The following is a 20,826-nucleotide window of genomic DNA, read 5'->3' as shown; positions in this document are numbered from 1 at the left end:
AATATACTTGAAATATAAAAATTAATGAAATTCCAATGACATTAAGCAAAAACTAAACATGCAAACAAAGACTTCTTTGCCCACACTGGAAGTGGCTATTGCACCAAATTCTTAGTCTGAAAACGGTAATGAAAAGGAGTGTGTTAATTTAGTCTTCCTGTGGTTCAAAGTAACAAAATAAACCCAGCTGACAAGGAAACTTGTTCCCAGTTTTACCGAAACGAAATGGACAGAGTGCTGTGTAAGTAAGATGTGCAGAATGACGATTCGACTCACATACCTCATGAAGCGATCACCGCGGTAAGTTTAGTTCATCATCTAAAGATACAAAGTAACAGAAAAACTATTTTTTCCCCTGAAATGAGAGCTCCCGGGAGCCCCTCTCTGGACTTTCCTTCGTCTCTCACAGCAGCGCTAACGTTGGCAGGAAGCAGAAACAGATCCAGTCACGTTTTCTTCCTCGGCTTTGGCCTCCCACTTGCATTGCTCAGAGATTTCCTAGCACAATAAGTATCAAGGTCAATAAACAATGAGGGACCAGTTTTTTCAAATAGTTTTTAAAATAGTAAAACTAGACCTCATTTCAGTATTAAAATATAATGACAGAAGAGGGCTCCTCATGCTCAAGAATGTGTTTTTAAGGGGCTCCAGGTTGACGTTGGTCCACACGTAAAATCCTCGCTGAATGGGGTTTCACGGTGAAGTTCGCGCCGACCTCCTGGCAGAGGCTAGACGCAGTGGCCCGCACGCGGGAGGAGGGAGCGCACCGGCTGGTGTTGCTCTTCAGCACACATTCTAAGAAGTGGTCTCCACCGAGCAGCAAATTCAGAAGTGCGTGCATGGAGGACGCGCAGACTGCAAGAATTCAAAGGGGGAGGAGAGAACGATGTTCTCTAGAAAAGTGTTTTAAGATGTCAATAAGACAGGTTTTTCATATTAATATTTACAAAAGGCTTTCACTTCCAAGAAAGAGGAAAAGCTAAAACACCTTTGGTTGGTTTTATTTGTGTTAGATTTTCTTAATGATTTGTCTTTACTTATAAAACTTTAAATAAATTGTATTTGGGGGAAAAATGTGTCCTTTAACATTTTTGAAGATTGGGAAGTGAGATGACTTCTCGGGCTGACGTCGCACCCAAGGACGCAAGACACCTTGAAATTGACGGCACAGACGGGCGTGACCAGTTCCCACCAGCAGAGGGCGCGCCAAGCCCACCGCGCAGACAGCGGTTGCGGTTTGTGCGACAGGGAGGGGGGTGCTCTTGAAGGGAAGGCGTTGCCACCCCCAAATTTGCCTGTTGGAATATCGATTTTAAGATGGTTATTAAGGAACAAAAGCCTCAGGAGAAAGCCTTTGAACTCCCCCCAAGTGCCTGAAAGGAACTGAGACAGGCCCTGCTCCAGGAGGGAGGAGGGGGCTCGGTTTCCCGTCGAAGCTGAGCGGGTGGGCGGTGTGCAAGGCGGCCTGTGGGCCCGCTGTCCGCGACGGCAGCGGACGCTCACTCACCCGGCACCGGCCTTCCCGTCTCCACAGGGCGGCCTCTCTGCCCTCCGACGTCCCAGACCACAGAGGGCGGAGGCGAGTCTGCTGCCCAGCACTTCTTCGGGGCCCACGCTTTCCGAACGTGCGTTCCTGAAATAATCCCGGGTCGTTCGCTCCTGTTAATCTGCCTCTTGGATCTGATTACTAGCCCAGCTAGAAGGACTTAGAAGGCGGGAGGAAAAGTGATTATTTCAGCCCTCACACTCTGGAGCATGGTTATCACCACGTCCAGGAGCCAGGCAAGTGAGTGGCGGGCGGGGAGGCAGACCAGCAGCCGGAGAGGTGAACGAAGGGAAGCTGGGTCCAACCAATACTTCGATAAATGTCCAATATACACTTCATCGAAGATCGCTGGCAGGCTTTGCCACTGAGTTTCATTCATGTACAAATGCCACTCTGTCAAAATGAACATAATGTAACCGGTATGTGATGTGCTTAATATTTAAATACTAAAATTAACCTTTAAAAACATTTTTATTTGTTTGTTTTTAGAGAGAGGGGAAGGGAGGGGGAGAGGGAGGGAGTGAAATATGGGTGTGAGACAGAAACCCATCCGTTGCCTCTGGCAGGCGCCCGGACCGGACCGAACCTGCAACCCAAGCCTGGGTCCTGATGGGGAATCGAACTGGCAACTTTTCGCTTTGTGAGTCGACGCCCAACCCACTGAGCCAAACCTGTCGGGACCTAAAATTAACCTCTTACTTTATATTCGCCAAGTCACGTTGGAAGGAGTTAAGACACCAAACGTGAAGGCCCGAGCATTAAATACATCATCGTGCTGAATCTAAGAGGAGGTTCGCGCTTTCACCGCCCAGACCGAGGCCTCCGCTGCGCAGGAGACTCTGGCTCCGGGTGGACGCGCGGCCAAGCCCGCAGCGTCCTGGCCACGCGCGCGTCCGTCGAGCTGGTCTCGCCGTCCCGCTCCCCCCGTGACTGTGCCCCTCAGAGTGTGTGTGTTTCCCCTGAAGTTAAGGAGCCCCCAGGGGGACTAGCCGCGATCCCTGGCTCCGGACGTCGCTGTCACTGCTCTCTGCGCGCTCCTTCCGACACACCAACACCTCGCTCGCTGTCCGTGACCTGCACAGACCCGGACGCCTTGCCTCTCCCACCTTCCTGCCCCATGCGTCCAAGTGTTTAACATTTCCGTGGTTTTTAAATAGCATTTTAAATCAATACATGTGCACGTGAGAACATAATAATTGGATTTAGTTCTTGAATGCTGTAAAAGAGTGATTTTTAACTTGCCATTTTAAAAACTGAACATTAAGATTGATCCATACTGACGTGGATATCTGCAGTTCATTCTCACGAAATATCCCCTGCGGGTAAGTACCACACTCTCCCGTCCGAGGTTTGAGTCTGGTTTTCGGTCGTTGTCCTTTGTTGTTCTGCTTTGTAAAGCGTAGTCCTGACGATGTGTGTGCTAGCGCCCCCTGGTGCATGTGGGCATTTCTCTGCCTGGGCCGGAGGGCGTCAGAATTTCACTCTCCCAGAATAATTATATTGGGTTGGCCAAAAATTCACATGGGTTCTTCCTGTACGATGGTCTAGTAGCCCTGAGTTGTCATTAACTTCATTGGAAACAATTTTGATAGATTACATTGTCACAGCTGTCATATCAGCGAGCATTAAAAAAACTTATCAAAATTGGTGAATTTTTGTGTAGCCATTTTAATATTGAAGATGGAAGAAAGTATGCAACCTTTTGGCATATTACGCTTTATTATTTCAAGAAAGGTAAACACCGCAAAAAAAAAAAAAGGTATCGGGAGCCGACCAACAGCCGACCCTTGACACAGTCGGGACGGATGAGATGCGTCTGCACAGCAGAGGCAGCTGTGGCTGGACTTCCTGTCTATCTCTTCTTGCATGCATGTCTTTGCTATTACTAGATTGTGGGATTTTTGAGCACTTGTATTTCGGGTCCACTGATATGCAGAATTCCAACGCAACTGTACAAAATGATTTCTTGGCCATAGAACAAAAGTCCCTTATAACCCCTCTGCAGCCTACTTCCCCTACCTATTGTAAGATTAATATTAGACAATGGGCAGGCCAGCTGCCTGAAAAATAGAGAAAAGTTTTACTAGATGTTCCCCTTAGTACAACCCCCCCTATACCTTGGACAGGAATAATAATTGACAGAACTAGATGTGTAAAAGAGCAAGGAAAATACGTGAACTATTATGATTTAAGCATGAGGTAACAAATAGAAAGATCATCCCCCGCAAAGCGCATAAAGAACCTAGACAGGAAGAGAGATGGCTGAGTTAGAGAGCCTAACCACATAGGCCCTTTAACAGTTCACATATAACCGCTGGCTAGTCTAGCGTATCTTTTTGACCTATGCCAAATTCTGATCACTTTGTTAGACATCAGATGATCAATAGCCATTTGAAACCTTGAACATGTAGTTACTTGTGGTTGTCTGATTGACAGCCCTCCTGGTCAAAATAACTTTTGTTTAGTATGAACAAATCTGTAGAACTTCCTGTACATTTCCTTGGTATTTCTGTATAAACTTTTCCTGCTTGAGCAATCATGCCATGTACCTGTTCCTTTGATGTTATATAACAAATCCCTATAAAAATAAACCTTGATTAAACTCTTAGAGTTCAGTCAGACCCACAAGGGCTGGCCGTTGGTCTGGATGTTGGCCCTCGCAGTGAGTTTTTGGAATTGGCAACAAAAGCAAGATAAACAAGTGGGACTGCATTAAATTCGAAAGCTTCTGCTCAGAAATGGAAATAATCAAGAGAATGAAAAGGCAACCTACAGAATGGGAGAAAATATTTTCCAATTGTATATCTGATAAAGACTTAGTATCCAAAATATATGAAGAACTTATACAATTTAATATTAAAAAAAACAATTCGACTTAAAAATAGGCAGAGGACTTAATAGACATTTTCCAAGAAGACATACAGATGGCTGAGAGGTAAGTGAAAAGATGCTCAGCATCACTAGTCATCAGGGAAATGCAAATCAAAGCCACAAGACACTACCTCATAACCGTCAGAATGGCTGTCACCAAAAAGGCAAGAAATAGCAAGTGCTGGCAAGGACATGGAGAAAAGGGGACCCTGTGCACTGTGGGTGGGGTTGTAAATTGGTGCGGCCACTGTGGGAAGCAGTGTGGGGTTTCCTCCAAAAATTAAAAGTAGAACTGCCTTACTACCCAGCAATCCAGGAAACAAAATCATAATCCCAAAGAGATTTCTGCATTCCCGCATTCACTGCAGCACAAATAGCCACGGGATGGAGCCCGCCTACGTGGATCAATAAATGAAGAAACTGGGGTCCACGTATCCAAGGGAACATCGTTCAGCATTAAAAAAGAAGGAAGTCCTGCCGTTGGAGATGGACCCTGAGGGCGGTATGCACAGTGAAATAAGGCAGACAGAGACAAATACACAGTGCATATTCCCACTTTTAGGGGGAGCTAGAGAAGATTAGCAGCTGCCGGGGGTGGGGCGAAGGTGGCCAAACTCCCCATCACAAGATTAATTAATCCTGGAACGCAACGCGCAGCACAGTAAGCGCAAACTTACCAATACCGCTTTGCGTGTTTGAAAGTCGCTGAGAGAGCCGATCTAAAAGGTTCTCATCGCGAGAAGTTGGTGATGATGCGTGGTGATGTGAACTTACCGTGTTAACCATTTCACAATACATACAAAAATCAAGTCATTGTGTTCTACACTAAAAACTAATACAATGTTACATGTCAATTATATCTCAGTCAAAAACATCTTTCCCTGCTCTTTGTTCAGAAGGTTGGTTTCCAACATTCTCTACTTTCCCTCCGACAACAGGCCTGAGCTTGCCCCTGGCCGTCCTTGACCTTCAGTCCTCACTGCACCTGGAGAAGGGTCTGCAGGCGGTGTGCATGTTGTGAGCTGAACAGGGTCCCCTCCCAGTCCCTGTGCTGTAGCCCCAACACCTAGTACCCAGGACGGGGCTGCATTTGGACCCAGGGCCTTTAAGGAGGAGGCCGAGGCTAAATGAGGCCATGTGGGTGGGTCCTGATCCAATCTCACTGCGGTCCTCACAACAGGAAAGTCGGAGCGCTCGGAGGAGAGGCCCTGAGACCGCAGGCGAGAAGGAGGCCCTCTGCCAGCCAAGGAGGGAGGTCTCAGCAGAAGCCAAGCCTGCCGGCCCCTCCATCCTGGACTTGAGCTGCAGAACTGTGGGAAAGCACGTTTCTGTTGTTTAAGGCACCTACCCAGTCTGTGGCATTTTGTAATGGTGGCCTAGAAAAGTAGTATAGTGTGAGACATGGATTTCACTTTTTAAATCCTCACCTGAGGACATGTTTTTGTCAATTTTAGAGAGAGAGAGACAAACACCCAACAGTCACCTCCCACATGGGCCCTGATCAGGAACTGAACCCACAACCTAGGTTTGTGCCCTGACTGGAAACAGAACACATAGCCTTTTGGTTTATGGGATGATGCTCCAAGCAGCTGAGCCACCTGGCCAGGGCATGAATTTCACTTTTTAATATGGAAAACCATTTGTCTCCAGTCCACTTAGTAAACAGTCCCTCTTCTCCTCTCTGATCCGGGCCACCTGTCACTTGTCAACGTTCCGGGCATGTGGTCCTACTGCGAGGCTTCCTGTTCCAGCCGGCCGGTCAGTCTTTCCTGGAGAGAGCATCCAACTCTCTTAACAGCTACAGCTTCATGGGAAGTCCTGATAGCCGCTAAAGAAGCACCTCCCCGGTAATTACACTTACACTTTCGTGTAAAGTTTACAAATCAGCTTGTCAAGTTTCACTAAAAAAACCTATGGGATGTTAATTGCATTTGCATTAAATCTATAAAACTAAAGAGAAATATTTTGTAATTAAAGATTTATCTCCATTGGAAAGGCCATTTCCTTCCTTTGTTGATGGACGACCATTTTGGTTCTGTCCACACGATGGCAGCACCAACCGAAAAATCAAATTTTTACAGTGGCACAAAAGAGCCCATACAACATACACAGTATTAACATTTTATTAAAAGCCCCAATACTTTGGCGGATGGACTTTAATTTCACATAAAGTGTTCAGTAGCCCATCAGATTCTTAAGTACATTCGGCAAGAATATATACAATAGTATGTGATCATCAGAGAATTGAATAACGAAAAATATGATGCCAATCTGCTCTTCAGTCCTTTTACCTTAGAAGACCATAACCAATTGTGGATAAAAAATTCATTACCAGCCAATAACGCGAAGTCATGGTGTAAAGCTAGATTTGGGAATGAAGGTAGTGGTTTCCAAACCAGGGAGCGCAGTACAGGGTGGGGAGCAAAGGTTTCCGGGGCGAAGGGCGCACGCAGGTCAGGGCCCTGCGACCTCGGTTTGCGCTGGGCTCTGCCCGCCCCTCCCGGAACCCAGCCTGGGCCGGCCCTTGCCTCCGGCCATTCCCTTCGTGGGGCCCTGGAGCCCCCTTTCCGCGCGGTGTCACACTGTCTTTGCAAACGTCTCCTCTGCTGCACGCGGACCTGACCTTGACAGTGGGCTGCAGCCGCCCCATTTTCCAAGTCTGTCAGGGGTCATTAGTCCGGCACTGACAGTACCACCCAGCTGGCCACGTGTTCGGCGTCCAGGAACGACCCATGTGCTCCCGAGCAATCTCACCCGGGCGGTCTGAAACACACGAGGGGCCAAGCTCCTTAAAGGGTCAGCCCAGCGGCCGGTCTGTCCAGTGCGAGCACTGACGGCCCACCCCGAGGACTGCGGGGTTCACCCAGCGTCTCTGCACGTGGCGCCGCGTACCGCGGCCTCCGGGGATGTCATATATTGTTGGAGCACGGGTGGTGTCTCCGCACCAGCGTCGTGCACGGCCCCTTCGGAGGAACCAGCGACGGTGACCCCCACCGGGAACCCGCACTGGGCGGGGACACCGCGCCAGTGACTGTTGTCGGCCGCCCCAGGTCCCACCGCCCCGCTTCCCTGCGCTGCCCGGACTCTCCGCGAGGGGGCACCCGGGCCCCGCGCTCTGGCTCCAAGGTGAGGGGTGGAGGCGACGCAGGGCTGTGCGAAGTGCTCGCGGCGCGTCACCTTGGTTACGGGCTGTCAGGCTGCGGGGCGGCGGGGCCCGCGGGGGCGGCCGGGCCTCGGGGCTGTGCTTTAAACCCCAGTTTGCGGCCTTTCGGAGGACAGGGCAGCACTCTCTGGGCACCGGGACCTCTGTTGCCCCGTCGCGGCCCGGTAGTGCCAGCTCCGCTTAGCCCGCGCGGACGGTGGGCGGGGCGCCGTCGTGACGTGTCTTGCTAAGCCCCGCCCCCGCAAGGCCGTATATAACACGCTGCTCTTGCACTCCTTCCAGTGGACGCGGCGGCAGGCGGACCGGCAGGTGGGAGGGCGCTACCATGGAGCTCTTGCGCACCATCACCTACCAGCCGGCCGCAGGCGCCAAGGCGAACGAGCCGCCGGGCAAGGCTGGCGGCGGGGACGCGAAGCGCAGGCGGCCGCCGCCCCCCGAGGAGCCGCCGCCCCGGGCGCAGGAGTCACCGGCTGCCCCGCAGCACCGCCACCACGCGGGCGCCGAGGTGTCGCGGGTCGTCGTGGACCCCACGACGGGGAGGCGCTACTGTCGGGGCCGGGTGCTGGGCAAGGTGAGGGCGCCGCCCTGCGCGCGTCGGGTCCGGGGCGCGGATCCCTGCTGCGGCTCTGCCCTCCTCTACCGCCCGGGCCGGTCTGGTCAGATCCCAGGTCTCACCTCCCGAACCAGCGCCGCCGGGTCCTCCGCGTAAACGCACCCGGGCCTGTTCGGACGGCTCCCCGGGGTGCTTTCCCGTCTGGAAGGGGCTTTTGGAATCAGACTGCCTCCCCGGACGGCCCCTTTCTTCCCTCCTGCCCCAATCTTTTTGCTTTCCTATTTAAAAAAAATTCAGAGCATATTTGCTGCCCATGGCTCAGCCTACTCAGTTCCGCCTCGGCTTTGTTTCCTTGTAGGGCGGCTTTGCCAAATGTTATGAGATGACAGATCTGACAAACAACAAAGTCTACGCTGCAAAGATCATCCCTCACAGCAGGGTGGCCAAGCCTCACCAGCGGGAGAAGGTGAGTACGGTGCTGGGCTGGGCGAGGTGCTGCTCTGGGCCCGGCTTCCCGGTGAGCACGCAGCTCCCACCGCCTCGGTGCTGAGCCTTGTCTGCCTTTCCTCCCAGATCGACAAGGAGATAGAGCTGCACAGACTTCTGCACCACAAGCACGTCGTTCAGTTCTACCACTACTTCGAGGACAAAGAGAACATCTACATCCTGCTGGAGTACTGCAGCCGAAGGGTAGGTGTGCGCCCAGACCTGCAGCCCAGCTGCTCTTCCTTGGGGTTGCCGTAGGGGTTGGGGGGCCATGCCCAGCAGTGACTTTCTGTTCTGACAGCTGCGGCTGACACCTTCTCTCCTCTTCCTTCTCTTAGTCCATGGCTCACATCTTGAAAGCCAGGAAGGTGTTGACAGAGCCCGAAGTCCGATACTACCTCAGGCAGATTGTGTCTGGACTCAAGTACCTCCACGAGCGAGAAATCTTGCACAGAGATCTCAAGCTAGGTGAGCCCTGGACTCCAAACATGGACTTGTGTGTCGGGGACGGGTGTTCTTTCCTTCTCCCTCGCACTGTTCACACTTCCTGTTCTCCACCGGGGAGGGGAGCGGTTAGCCTGTGCAGTCTTGCCTTCGAGTGGGGGCTGTACTGGTCAGCAGCTGGCTGCCGGCCTCCAGAGCTGACCTGGTGTGCACTGGCTGCGCGTGGCTCTCCCAGGGACTCAAGTCTGTTTTGTTTATTGTCCAGGGAACTTTTTTATTAACGAAGCCATGGAACTGAAAGTCGGAGACTTTGGTTTGGCAGCCAGGCTGGAGCCCTTGGAACACAGGAGGAGGTGAGAGCCGGGAGCATGCCCCCTGCGTGCAGCTCACACTCGCCCTTCTTGTTTCCAGCTGGTGTTTCAGAGGAGGCCCGTGGAGCCTCAGTGTGTACACTGCAGCAGGGTTAACTCAGGAGGCGTAGGTGTTCTCACCATGGCCAGGCCAGGGGGCCTCATGCTTCTAAGTGGATTATGAAAGCAATCTGCCTTATGAGGGCCTGATAAGGATAAAATGCCTGGTCTAGATTGGCTAAAAACACTGTCACGTGGGCCGAGAAAATACATGCATTAAAAAAAATCACCAAAATCACTTTGTCACATATCAGTTGCTCAAATGCTGAAAGCAAAAGTCAGATGCTTCCTAATAGAAACTCAACACAGTGCTTTCACGGTTTTGTCCAGGGAACTGGGTTTCACATAGTTCCTGATGACGTTTCATCTCTTGTCTTCGCAGAACAATATGTGGTACCCCAAATTATCTCTCCCCTGAAGTCCTCAACAAGCAAGGACATGGCTGTGAATCCGACATTTGGGCTTTAGGCTGTGTAATGTGAGTAGATGCACCCAAATGATGAAAATGTACATTGGGATTTAGATCTTAACATTTGAAAAGAGCTGCTTTATGGCCATTCCTAAAGAAGTGTTTCCTTCCTCTTAGGTATACAATGTTACTAGGAAGACCCCCGTTTGAAACTACAAATCTGAAGGAAACATACAGGTGTATCAGAGAGGCCAGGTATACCATGCCGTCATCGCTGCTGGCGCCCGCCAAGCACTTGATAGCTAGCATGCTGTCCAAAAACCCGCAGGATCGTCCAAGCTTGGATGACATCATACGACATGAATTCTTTTTGCAGGTCGGTGTGTTTCTTGAATCTTTGGACCGCACGCTCTTGATCCCGGGTGCCCAGCAGGTCACGGGACGTCTTTTCTCTGCTCCGCAGGGCTTCACTCCTGACAGGCTCTCCTCCAGCTGCTGCCACACAGTCCCGGACTTCCACTTGTCAAGTCCAGCAAAGAATTTCTTTAAGAAAGCGGCTGCTGCTCTTTTTGGTGGCAAAAAAGACAAAGCAAGATATATTGACACACACAGTAAGTTTTAAGTCCTGTCACTGTTCTGTATGCAACATTATATCTCACTTTGATAAGTTAGTTAGGAGAGGCTTTTGCGTTAGCAATATTTAGCCAGTGTCTTTGTACACTGTTGAGCTTTTTATAGCAGAATAAGTTCACGCTGCGACGTGTGTGTCATCCACACTGAAGTGTGCTTCTTGCATAATTGCAGCTGATGGCAATGAAGAAAATGCTGCTTTTGCCTTGGGTGCCCACAGCTGGTCGTTAATGGCTCTGTTCCTACCTCGTTAGGGTAGAAGAACACTCGGAATTCCTTTCTTTCACTTACAGATAGAGTATCTAAAGAAGATGAAGACATTTACAAGCTTAGGCATGACTTGAAAAAGACTTCCATAACGCAGCAACCCAGCAAGCACAGGCCAGACGAGGTATGCTGGGGAAGGACAGACAGGCATCGCCACCTTCTGTTGTTTTCACTCCGTAGCTGTGACTTGCTCTGTGATTATCAGGGCGCAGGCCTGTTGCATGTACCCCATCTTCCCCCAGCCCTTTGAGAGGGAGGGTTGAGCGGTGCGGGCAGTGGGCCGGCTGCGACAGCTCGTGCCTGGCTAGTGGCCACGGCTCTGGATGAGCCTTCCCGCCGGTTTCCGCAGTCTCACCCCGACCACTCCTCAGGCGACATGCGGGTGGGACGCACGGCTCATTGCCCGACCCTCCTCTTTCCTAGGAGCTGCAGCCCTCGCCCACCACAGCGGCTGCCCCCGGCACCGGCACCGCCGCAGTGGAGAGCAGGCAGCAGGTGGGGGACACCATTCGGATGATCGTCAGAGGGACACTCGGCAGCTGCAGCAGCAGCAGTGAGTGTAAGTGCTTGTCCACCCGCGTCCGGGGGCGAAACCGCCAGTGCCGGTGCTCCGTGCCAAGTAACTGAAGTGCCTCTGTGTTCGTGTGACGCGCTCCACACAGAGCAGCAGAAGTCGAGGGACTGGGAATGGGACCAGGAGGAATTTGGAGTTCCGTGTGTTTAGAAATAGTGGAAGGAAACTCACCAAAGCTTATGGGTTTTTGTTAATTATTCCGTAACTTTCTCCGACGGTCAGGCCTCGAGGACAGTACTATGGGCAGTGTTGCGGACACAGTGGCAAGAGTCCTTCGAGGGTGTCTGGAGAACATGCCGGAAGCCGACTGCGTTCCCAAAGAGCCGCTGAGCGCTTCCTTTCAGTGGGTTACCAAGTGGGTCGATTACTCCAACAAGTACGGCTTCGGGTACCAGCTCTCGGACCACACCGTGGGCGTCCTTTTCAACAACGGTGCTCACATGAGCCTCCTTCCAGACAAAAAGTGAGTGTCCCCAGTTCACGGGGTTGGCCGGTTCTTCAGTCTCGCGGGAGAGACACGTGAGAGCGGAGACTGACCACTGCTGTCCCCTCTCCCCGTCTGCCCGTGTGCAGGACCGTGCACTATTACGCAGAGCTTGGCCAGTGCTCGGTGTTCCCAGCGACGGAGGCCCCCGAGCAGTTCATCAGCCAGGTGACAGTGCTGAAGTACTTCTCTCACTACATGGAGGAGAACCTCATGGACGTAAGTCCCGTGGCCGCGGAGCAGCGGTACTAGGGTGCAGACTCCGGCGGGGAGCACCTTCTAGTGCCCGCTCCAGGGCCCGCCCCCTCTGCTGAGTCAGACCTTCCGGGAGGCGGGGCCAGCGGCCTCTGTTTGTGCTGCCACTGGCCCCTGCGGGGGAGGCCTTGGCTTGGGGAGGGCTGAGTGCACGCTGCACAGCTTCACGGGCACTGACCCTCCCGATCTGTTGCAGGGAGGAGACCTGCCCAGCGTCACTGATGTCCGAAGACCTCGGCTCTACCTCCTGCAGTGGCTGAAGTCCGATAAGGCCTTAATGATGCTCTTCAACGACGGCACCTTTCAGGTGAGTGTGGCCCTTCGTGGGGGGCCTGTGGGGGGCCTGGAAGTTATCTTTACCCTGTCAGGTTAGTTGTGGACTCAACCTCCCTCACCCTATCACTTAGGTCTAACATCCTCGTCTGTTTCTAAAGGTGAATTTCTACCACGACCACACGAAAATAATCATCTGCAGCCAAAACGAAGAATACCTTCTCACGTACATCAACGAGGACAGGCTGTCCGCCACCTTCCGACTGACCGCCCTGCTGATGTCGGGCTGCTCGCTGGAGCTGCGGCACCGGATGGAATACGCCCTGAACATGCTCCTGCAGAGGTGCAACTGAGCCCTTGGCCGTGGGACCCCCTTCCGGGCGCGGGCCGCAGGGGTGCGGGACGGCGGGCTGCGGCACGTGGGAGACGGCGGCGGCGGTACGAAGACAGGCCCCCCGGCCCGCTGGACCGGCCGGGGCGTGCTGTCCTGACCTGGACCGTCCGAGAGAGCCAGAGCACAGTTTTCCTTGACGGACCTGCTTCGGAAGGCTTTTCAGACTATTTCACAGAAAGGTGCATTGACTCGTAACTTCTCTCTGTTGAGAGCATTTCAGACGGAGGACTTGGAACTGTGAACACACTTCCCGAGGGGAGGGAGAGGGAGGTGGCTCCCGAGTCGTTTAGAGGCTTAATCGGAGCAGCTTTTGGCTGCTTAACTGTGAACTATGGCCATATATAGGTGTTTTATTGTTTTTGTTTTTTGTTAATTTTTGAAGACACTTGTGGCTGGAAAAGTGCATTCCTTGTTAATAAACTTTTTATTTATTACAGCCCAAAGAGCAGTATTTATTATCAGTTTTTTTAACGTTGGCCATTTTAAACTGCTGGCAATAAAGCGTATGGAAAAGTGGAACGCTTTGTTCGTCGGTCCTCTGTCTCTGTCACTGTGCCTGGCCGGGCACAGCCGTCCAACCCTGGACTCCTGGCGGTCTGGGCATGGAGTGCAGACGCGTGCCAGAAAGTTAGAGCTTTACTTTTTCCAGGAAGTCAGGGTAGAGCTCGCTTGACAAGAGTTGTAACAAAAACACGCTCTTGTTACAAGTTAAATACAGGCCTCCTAGTAAATCCAAACTAGCTCCTCTCAGGAGGGTTTCCTCCAGACGCTCAGCTTGGGGTGGAGGGCTCTGTCATCCTGTGTAAACAGCCTCTGTTACTATGTGTCAGTAGGCACAGGAAGTTTACCCTCGTGTGGGCAACACGCTGTGCTGTGCCTGCTTGTACCACCCAGTGTGCTACCCAGCTGGGACCTGCCCGCATACCGTGGTGCCACCGGCAGGGCCACGACGCAGCTCCGGTGGGACGACCTCACACCACGGCAGTCGTTTGTCCTCCTTCTAGTGCTCCAGTTTCAAACGACCAACGTGGCCAAAGGTGCATCCGAGCTGCGTCTCTTTCAGCGGGATCTGCTCTTCGACAGGCGCCGAAAGCTGCTCCTCCGGTTGCTCTGACCTCCCGGTGACCTGGGTGAGGTACATGTCCTCCAGGCTCCCAGGGAACGCTGCTGAGAGGGGGTTCTGCCCTGAGGACGGTGTCTCCTGCATCAGGGCCGCGGGGCAGGGATGGTGCAGGGATGGTGCTGTAGGAGCGCGTCTCCCTAAGACGACAAGTCAAACCTGGAGGAGGCGAACTGGGCATCCCACAGGCTCTAGATGGCTGGCTGGAACTCTCTGGCCATGGCCACAATGTGAGTCTTTGTTACATGGCTTAGAGTAACAGCTAAAAAATATATAATTACACTAATAGCTGGGTGTGCAAACATGGAGTCTGTTCGTAGGAGCAGAGAAGAAGAATCAGTTTGTGAGCAATAAGAACGTTCTTTCATGTTGAGTGTGGCAATTCCAAGCCCTGCCCTTGTGCACGGAGGGGCTGTGTGTGCGAGACGGGCGGGTGGCCCTGGAGGCGCAGAGTCGACCGGACCAGTCCCTGCCCCCAAGGAAGTCCCGGGGAGTGCAGGAGACAGTGCGCTCACTTACTAGTCTGATAAGTGCCCTGATGTTACCAGACAGGTATGCACCGGGTGTTCCGGGAACCAGCCGGAGCACAGGACCCATGCGGAAGGAGCCCCAGGCGTGGGGTGGACCCAGAGAAGAGATTCCTGACAAGGAAATTCTTTTTTACTGGGTTTTGAAAGACGAGTGGGGTTAAGCAGAAGTAGGAGGCTGGCATTGCATCACAAGCAGTGGGAATTACACGCGCAGACAGCTGAGGGTGAGAGAGTTCACGGCACCGTGGGTGTGCAGGCCTGGCAGGTACGGGCTGGGTGAATCAGGCGTGCCTTCCGTGTGCCCTCCTAAGGCATTTGGGCTGCACTGGAGGTTAAGTGGCCTCACCAAAAGGTTTTAAGGAAGAAAGTGACCTAGTATTTCAGTTTTACACAATAGAACTCATTCTGGGGGCAGGAGGAGTGGGGAAGAAGGTGGAGAGAGACCACCCAGACGGTGAGGACGTCAGTGCCCCCCCACAGGAGGTAAAGGACCCAGTGAGAAGGCGGATGTGAAGGTGGGACTCCCAGCGTCCCTGTGGCCTATCGGTTTGCATCAGCATCCCCAGAGCTGAGGGCCAGGCCTGGCCTACAGCAGCCAAATCCTGCGTGAACGAACAAATGACAGCAGATGAGGGAGGGACTCAAAAAGTTGTTTTTAACAGGATTTGGCATCCGATTGAATGTGAAGCCTGAGGAAGGAAGAGGGCGGGGCTTAGGATGCTTGGTGGGAACAGCCCCCAGGGGAGTACTGAAGTGAGAGCCCAATAATGTTCAGGAAAAGACGCTGAGTTTAGGGCATGTTGAAGCAGACCTGCGTGAGGATGCCCAAACGGGTCCAGAGAACAGCTGAATTCTCAGGTCCACCTCTGAGAGAGTGGGATGCGGGAGTCCCCAGGTTTTGGGGAACATCATCAGAGTGGGTGAGGGCGTGGGGCAGGGGTTGCTATCTCCCCTCCTGCCCCCTGGCATTCTCTGATTCCCAGGACTGCTGCACAAAACACAAAAACCTTTGAAAGTGGGGTAAGGAGGCTAAAAAATTCCCAGTTAAATCCTACTCTTCCAAACCAAGGGAACCTGAAGTTCATAAAAATAAGGCCAAACTAACAGATGTGCTTAATGAACACCTTTGGCCCTTGAGAACGCTCTAAGCCGCCTCAAATCCTGGAAGCCTATTGGCTGGGGTGAAAGGTGGTGTTTGAATGTGCTCCAGTTTGGGTGCGTGGGAACGGTTGGCCTTCGGCTGGACTGAAAGGGGAGGGGAGCTCCACACGAAGGACGAGGCAAACCTTTGGAGCCCAAAGGTTGGAAGTGGGCGAACGGACTCTTGGTTGGAGTATGTTGTCAAATAATTGTCACCACTTGCTCACTGGGATATTCCAGGTAGAAATGAACATTTCCAACTTCTTGTGAAAAACTTCAAGATCAGGCAAGATTGGATTTGCATTTCTGCTTGCGGCCACTCAGCGGGAGCCGAGAGGCACCTGCCCCGTGGTGGGACGAGCCCCCCCTCACCGTCTTCACCTGCCCGCCTCGCTCACCTGGCTCCTCCAACGTCTGACGGGAACCTCTTCCACAGAGTCGGGTGAGACTGTCAGGGAACACGTCTGCTATCAAATTCTGATGACAAACCTGGTTTCATTATATACAGTTATTAATATATTTGGGGCGATTTGGGTGAAAGTGTGGTTTAAGAGGTGTTGAAGGTCAGGTGGAGCTGAGGAGAAAATAAGCGGTAAGACCCGATACCGACATGCGAGTCCCCGCCGAGCCTTCGGAAGCTGGGGGTGCACCCGAATGTGTGTGACTCTGCAGGACTCCCACCTGATCCCCATGAGGTGGTTAAATTCATCTCATCGCATTCTCGTAATTCATGATGAAATTTTGGGTAAAGGTGAATGGGAAGTTTTGCAGACGAGGAACAAGAGACCATCTCTCAATTGGACTTGAACTGCTGGTTCAGACAGAGAGTGAGGAGCAGTCACCGTAACCCATCCTCACGCCTCAGCTGACCGATGCCAAGGTGTCTGAGCTGTGTGGGCTGGTGTGGCCGGCTTTTCATTCCTTTTGCCACGTTGATAGAAACAATGGTCGGAGGAGAGATTTTACGGCAGCCGGCTGCACCCGCCTCACATGGACTTGACCTGGGATACGGGTCGTGGCCGACCTCCAGGTTTCCATTCACCGCTCTGCAGGCCCACAGCTTTGCTACAGGGAGATTAGGGACTGAACTGGGAAGAATGCGCTCCAGGTGGATTAGTCACAGGAACCGGCACGTGACAGAACTGGCCCCAGAGAGGCACCAGGCTTTTCGGTTTTACCCAAATAACACAGCTGGAGTGGAAGCAGTCAAATCTTGCTCTGAATGCAGCTTTTCGACCTAGACTCTTGACAAAAGAAAAAGAGTAACTTTCGACTTTTGTACAATCTGATATATTGCCCGCAGGTTCCCCCCCCCCAAATATTTGTCTTAGGTTACTCGAGTTAAAATGCTGCACTTGGCAGTATAGAAATCTCTTCAATGCAGTAATTCAAAAACTGAATTAGAAATATCATTGCAAATGGACTTTTATAAATGGCATTCAGAAATAGCAATGAAAATGTGACTGATCTGAATATAAGTGTAAATTAATACATTTTAAAGTCCTAATGTGTGAAAAAATTAGTTTACCTCAAAGAAAATATGTAAGTTATTTTTTTGTTTATTTTATTTTATTTTATTTTGTTTGTTTGTTTGTTTAAAATACAAAACTATGGCAAGAAAATCAGAATCCCAAATAAGAAATATTTGTAGCTAAAACAAAAAGTAAACAAATTATGAAAATATATGATGTAGCAGAAAAAGCTTAGAATTTTGATCAGATCTCCAGCTTGATGCAACTGGGCCGATTGCTCGCTGAGTGATGAAGAACAATCACAGCTGCATTCTGATTTTTCTTTGCTGTAAACACTGATAATAATAAAAATTGTATTAGACTCTGTTAGGTTGAACAATATTATTTTGCCAATATTTGACCATTTTTGACCTAGAACAAAAGCCATTACCTGTCATTCAAATGAATAACAAAGAATAACAAGGAGGAGAAATGACCATGTAAATTTCTCTCCAATTTTAATATTGTCTTTATCAACATTGCTTTGTGCCTGTGACCTGTACTTGTTTTTATTGGTTTGTTTGTTTTATCCTCACCTGAGGACATCTTTCCATTGCTTTTAGACAGAAAGGAAGGGAGGGGGGAGAGAGAGGAAAGAGAGAGAGAGAGAGAGAGAGAAACACCGATTGGTTGCCTTCTTCTACGCTCGCCCACCCGGGATTGAACCCATGACCCTGGGAAGGGTCTCCGGGATGGCACTCCGCCCCAGCGAGCCGCACCGGCCGGGGCCTGCTCTGCGTTTTTTGTGGACGGCAGTGGTACCCGCGTCCCGTGTCACATTGTACTGTGGTCGTCCTTAGCACTTTCCTTGAGCAATCGCTGTGCTTGTCAAGCTGCTGGGCAGCCAGGCCCCGCAGTGACAGGGAGTTACTCTCTCACGTTGGATGAGTTGAGGGCGGGTCACGTAAACACTTCCCACGTCTCGAGTTTGCCTTCGTGGCTTTTTCTTATTACAGCCCCCTCTCGGCTACATGCAAAAAACAATTCCCCGACTACTTTCTAAGGAACACAAAAGTCTTTGATATCATAAAGCATTCCCTGGAAAACATATTCTCTGACAAATTATTTAGGGAAATATTGAGTTAAATGAAAGTGAACAGATTTCTTTAAGTCAGGACTTCTCAGGAACTTCACATGCTTCCTTTGCTTTGTGAGTCTCTAAGAAAGGAACAGGGTGTGAGGCTCTTCCAGACTTATTTGCCCTAGAACACTATTTTGGGGGGTTCCTTTAAGATCACAAAGAATGTTCCTTGGAATATAGTTTGCCAGTGTACGTAGCAATTGCCCCTGACAACCCAAACTTACTCTTAAAGATCTTAACCTGTTGCAGAGACTGGGATGAAAGCCCAGATCTTTATACTCAGAAAATATTTAGGAAAATAAGGAATTTAACACCGTCTCTGGCCTCACCGTTCCAGGGCCCTCGGATGTCTTAGCCGTAACCTCACGCAGTAAAACAATTCCGTCTCCGAGGAGGGATTGATGGCCCCCAAGTCAACGGACCTTCCTGGGAGCTGAGAGAACTTTCCAGTGTAGACATTCCATCCGCAGAGCAGGGAGAGCGGGCTCCAGTGGACATGCGTGCGTTTCTATTTCCTTATTAGGATAGAATGGAAATGCATTAAGATAAGTTTGAGTCCACTTTCACTGTGGTTTGGAAGAGAGCCTGTTGGTAGCTCCTGACTCCGGATGGGGCCCTGGATGGGACCCTGGACCAGCTGCAGAGCCATGTCTCCCACACACCGCCTCCCGAGAAGAAAAGAAAAGAAAGAAGAGGACGTGTCACACTGAATATATCAGAGCAGGAGTTTTAAGTTCACCTTTTAATTTCGGGATTATTGAAGATGGGGAAGTGCGGACTTATTTCAATGGCACACTGAGGAGCTGAGTTGTATCTCTGAAAGCAACACAGAGTCCAGAGCAGAGCCAGGAAGCCTGAATTGAGTGAATCCCACTCGGTTCCCAAACTGCGACTCACAGCCCCCGCTGGCCTGAAGAGGGCCCCTCACCCCACGATGGGGTCGGGCCATGCCGCCCTGGCTGTTGCTGGAATGGTCTAAGCTGGCTTTTCCTCACGTGTACCCACCAGCCGTGAACTGTGAGGATGGAGTGCGTGTGCATAGCGGGTGGGCACGCGCTTCAGTGCATTTCACGGAACCTGGGACCTCGGCCGGGTCTTGTCCCGGCAAACAGGTCAGGGTTTGGGGGACACCTCTACGATGGCTCTCAGAACAGACGTCCTCACCCACGGGTGTTTAATGCAGTGAAGACACAGCGAGCGGGACCCACTCAGGTGCCACCGCCTGTTTGACTCCAGTCGCTGTCCTGTGAGAGGGAGGTGGGCCTTTCACACCACCGGCGTCTGCGACCTTATTTTTATGCTGCAGTAAACGGAGCAGCAGGACCACGACTCCAGGCCCCAAATTCGTTCAGGTCCTACGCTCTCTACCTGCTGTCTTACTTCACCTTGTTAAGGTCCACAGGCCAATGGCGGTGAAAAACTTTACTGACAGTGAGTGACACAGGGCCATCAGGTAAGTGAGAAGGGAAGAGACGCATTTGGGCAGAAAATGGTTCCTCCAATCCCTAATCTTTTACAGGCGCTGACTCATAATCAATTGCTGGTCATTTCAACCGGGAGGTATGTGGCCTATGAAACAGCAATGTGATTCCATCCTGACTTCAAAGAGGAAGGACTCACGTAGAAATACCGAGTCCTTGTTTCACACGAAAGTGGCTTCTGTCACTGCAGCTACAGGAAAAATGAATGAATTTGCGATGTCCTCTGAGAACGACAGATCTCGAGGACTTGAAGGGATTTAAAATATTCTGTAGTGTGGTAAAGCTCTTATGGAGATGAGTGTTTAAATATATCCACAGTATCTTTTGGGGGATCAATATTCACTGAAATGCCAATACTAAATAAGCATACCAAGAGGTCATAATTATTTATCTAGGAAAGGAAGTGGTAAAATAATATTTTCCTGAGTTCCTAGATACATCAAAAGAATTTTACCTTGCCCTTCGTAATGCTGGCAACTTAGTCATTGCGATCACATCGGCATATTTTATGGGCTGAACTAGCAGTTGAATGGAAACCGCACTTTGTGTCAGGTGTTCACAGCTGGTTCGCACAGAGGCAGACAACACAGTGAAACGGGCCACGCACGATGGAAAACTTCGCACCTGGCCCGGTTCTACGTGGGTTTTCCCTCAGCGTTTCTGGTATGAGGGACGTGTCATGGTTACTTGAAGTTCTTTTAACGACAAGAAGAACCAAAGCAGGAAATAAGATCGGGAGTCACAATTTAAAACTGTGAGACATTTATTAGATGCATTTAAAGATTGCCAAGAAGTAATAGTCAAAGGAACCATTAAAAAAATTCTCTAGGCTGTATCAGTATTTTCGTTTAAACCTGAAAGTTTGTGATTTAAAAATACAGATATACACAGCACATGACAATACACAAATTCTTGAAAATAAGAGAGATTTGGGCTCTTATTCTTCCACTGTAGTGGTTCAGCATCCACATGCCTGGAATAACTTATTTTGTGTGAAATATCATTTATTGTATTTACACATTCAAGTCTTAATTTCTCTAGGTGTTTTGGTGACTTCGGTGAAGTGCTGCGAGATTTTCAAAAAAGTTGTTAAACGTACTGATGCTATTTCCCTAGACCTGTTGCCGCGGCCGTACCGTGCACCAAGTGCTGGTCGGGCACAGAACGGAGGTTGGAAAGGGAGACAGAAGCTCAGCGTTTGGCT

At 50.9% G+C, this 20,826-nt stretch overlaps 1 protein-coding gene across 1 annotated transcript; it reads left to right on the top strand.

Moving 5' to 3' along the window:
- Positions 1–7,847: 7,847 nt before the first annotated feature.
- PLK2 (polo like kinase 2) lies at positions 7,848–13,271 on the top strand. Its single transcript, XM_053914998.2, has 14 exons — positions 7,848–8,151; positions 8,492–8,599; positions 8,707–8,823; positions 8,958–9,087; positions 9,329–9,416; positions 9,856–9,951; positions 10,060–10,258; positions 10,346–10,493; positions 10,806–10,903; positions 11,203–11,338; positions 11,576–11,816; positions 11,927–12,056; positions 12,289–12,399; positions 12,527–13,271. The coding sequence occupies exons 1-14, from the start codon at positions 7,906–7,908 to the stop codon at positions 12,716–12,718; spliced, it is 2,040 nt and encodes a 679-aa protein (XP_053770973.1). The 5' UTR covers positions 7,848–7,905; the 3' UTR covers positions 12,719–13,271.
- Positions 13,272–20,826: the final 7,555 nt, after the last annotated feature.

This window comes from Desmodus rotundus, chromosome 1 (assembly GCF_022682495.2).
Source record: "Desmodus rotundus isolate HL8 chromosome 1, HLdesRot8A.1, whole genome shotgun sequence".
NCBI lineage: Eukaryota > Metazoa > Chordata > Mammalia > Chiroptera > Phyllostomidae > Desmodus > Desmodus rotundus.
This window is presented reverse-complemented; position numbering and strand designations above follow the sequence as displayed.

Bases quoted from the DNA above. Each gene is read 5' to 3' on its own strand.
- PLK2 (XM_053914998.2), top strand. From the start codon at position 7,906: ATGGAGCTCTTGCGCACCATCACCTACCAGCCGGCCGCAGGCGCCAAG. The intron at 9,952-10,059 runs GTGAGTAGATGC...CCTTCCTCTTAG, and splicing joins TGGGCTTTAGGCTGTGTAAT to GTATACAATGTTACTAGGAA. The intron at 11,339-11,575 runs GTAAGTGCTTGT...TCCGACGGTCAG, and splicing joins CTGCAGCAGCAGCAGTGAGT to GCCTCGAGGACAGTACTATG.